The 2,246-nt window shown below is 45.9% G+C and overlaps 1 protein-coding gene across 6 annotated transcripts in view; it reads right to left on the reverse strand.

The window, feature by feature from the left end:
- Positions 1 to 2,192, reverse strand: part of LOC100482156 (protein FAM228B) — a 44,699-nt gene extending 42,507 nt beyond the window's left edge. For 4 of the 6 annotated variants that reach the window (XR_004625067.1, XM_034659828.1, XM_034659831.1 and 1 more), the window contains exons 1-2: positions 1,823 to 2,191; positions 1,043 to 1,174 (exon numbers count right to left, since the gene is read on the reverse strand). Coding sequence is in view for 5 of the 6 variants with exons in the window: in XM_034659828.1 (XP_034515719.1) it covers positions 1,043 to 1,150 (108 nt within the window). In the remaining variant the exon portion in view is untranslated. Of the gene's footprint in view, positions 1 to 1,042; positions 1,175 to 1,822 lie in introns of all 6 variants that reach the window. The other 2 variants (XM_034659827.1, XM_011235323.3) reach the window with 2 other exon arrangements.
- Positions 2,193 to 2,246: the final 54 nt, after the last annotated feature.

Raw genomic sequence — 2,246 nt, forward strand, 5'->3', positions numbered from 1 at the left:
AAAAAAAAAAAAAAAGAAAAAAATTAGAAGACAGGGTCCAGGGCAACCATAGGAGCTGGAAAGTCAAAAGAGAAATACCTGAAATGAGAAAGCCATAGAGATGCCACCAATTTTACAAATTAACTGACCGAATCTCAGGCGGATCCTTGAACTATGTATGTACAAGGCAAACTTCTTTGGAAAACAGTTTGGCAGTTTCATAAAAAAGTTAAATTCACTTACTATATGACCCAGTCATTCCACAACTAGATACCCAAGAGAAACGAAATCATATGTCCATGTAAAGATATGTACATCAGTGTTCCTTACAGCTTTATTTGTAATAGCCAAAAAATGCAAATGACCCAAATTTCCATCAGCAGGATGGACAAACTAGGGTATATAGCACTCGGCGAAAAAAAAAAAAAAAAAAAAAAAAAAAAAAAAGGGAATGAAGTACTGATACATGCTACAACGTGGATGAATTGCAAAATAATTACGGTGAATGAAAGAAGCCTGACAAAAGGAATAGGTGCTAAGATTACATTTGCATAAAATTTTTAAAATGCTAAATAGTGTAGTGACAGAAAAAAAATCAGTGATTGCCTTGAGGGTAGGCAAGAAGGGAAGGATGACAAAAGGGACACAGGAAGGAAACTTTGGGAATACTGAATATTCACTCTCTTGATTGTGGTGATGGTTTCATGCGTGCATACATACATCAAAATTTATCAAACTGTACACTTCAAATATATGCAGTTTACTGCATACCAGTTATACCTTAATAAAGCTGTTTAGAAAAAAAAATTACAATAGTTTGTAAAAATACAGCAAGAGTTAAAAGTGCTTCCGGACAAACTTTATAACTTTGTTATATAGAAAACGTAATCAATTGCCTATGATTCCACGTTAAAAAGCTAGAAAATGAATAGCAAACACAAAGTTAGAACGAATGGAATTACAAAGGGCAGAAATGAAATAGAAAACATAGAAAAAATATTAAGCACAAGCCACTTCTCAATTCTACCCAAATACAAACTTCAAAATGCCATACTACTGTTACCTCCATAAAAGAAAGTGGCTGAGGTTTCAACCATTCTTTCGAGCTCGTGGGCTTGTGAAGCTTGTCATTTATCAGATCATCACTGTCTAAATTTCTCATCGTGATCATAAAAAAACAGAGCTCCTAGAAAAACTAAAAAAAAAAAAAAATTAGCTTATTCAGTAATGAGAACTCACAATCCTACTTTCTCTTCTGTTTAATTAACAATCCTTGAACCACAAACGGGTGTGGAACGTATTCTGAATTAGTGGGCACCCACACTTTCCCTAACAAGAGGCCTTCACCATAGTTTCTGATGAGGTCTTCAGAACCCGCCTGTTTTAAGCCGGGTTGGTTCTCTCCGGACTGACCCCAGCGGCCCCCCGGAATTCCAGGCTTCCCACGTCCTTCTACAATACGGCCCGCTCGAGGCGGCGTGGCAATTACCAGCCAGGCCTCTAGGGGTCGCACTGCAGCAGTGTTCTGACTCAGGGACGCGAACCCGGAGAGCTGCAACTTTCTGACTACTGAAGCCCACATAAGGGGCTTAGTAGGGAGGGAGGGTGTTTCACAAAAATTTGTGTGTCCTCAAGCTCTAGGACGCCCAAAGCACCCACCCCGAACACACACACACACACACACACACACACCCCGTTATCTGATGGGGAAGCTGTCATTAGGGCTTGCGCCTGTTGTAGACCTACAGCACCCACCACCCCGTCCCTTCCCTCCCATCCCGTCAACAAGATTAGTGCGTGCTCCGCCCGGCCTGGCAGGGAAGTTGCAGACCGCCACGGGTACCTCGGCTTCCTTCCAAAGACTGGCGGGGCCTTGGGCTCCCTGCAGCAGTGCCCCGCCGTGGTCGGCTGCGACGGGAGAGTGCGCCCCTCGGGGCCTGCGGCCCCGTTAGCTCGGCCCCGCCGCCTCGGAATGACAGAACGTTCGAGTCCAGTGCCTCCTTGACGCAGCCCCCCCACAGCCCCAGCGCCGCGACAGACGACAACGAGTCAGAATTCTGCCAGCCGCCGCTGCGTCTCTGAGCCCCGCACAACAGCACGCCCGAGGCCAGTCCCGTGGAGAAGTAACCTGGGGGCCTGAAGTGCGGGCGTCGCTGGGCAGGTCGTGCTTAGCGAACCAAACCGAAGCTCTTCTCGGTGACGAGCAGATGCTGTAACCAATAGCTAGGCACGTCGCCTTGCCGCCCCGCCTTCCCCGCCGTTGACGG

Source organism: Ailuropoda melanoleuca, chromosome 4 (assembly GCF_002007445.2).
Source record: "Ailuropoda melanoleuca isolate Jingjing chromosome 4, ASM200744v2, whole genome shotgun sequence".
NCBI lineage: Eukaryota > Metazoa > Chordata > Mammalia > Carnivora > Ursidae > Ailuropoda > Ailuropoda melanoleuca.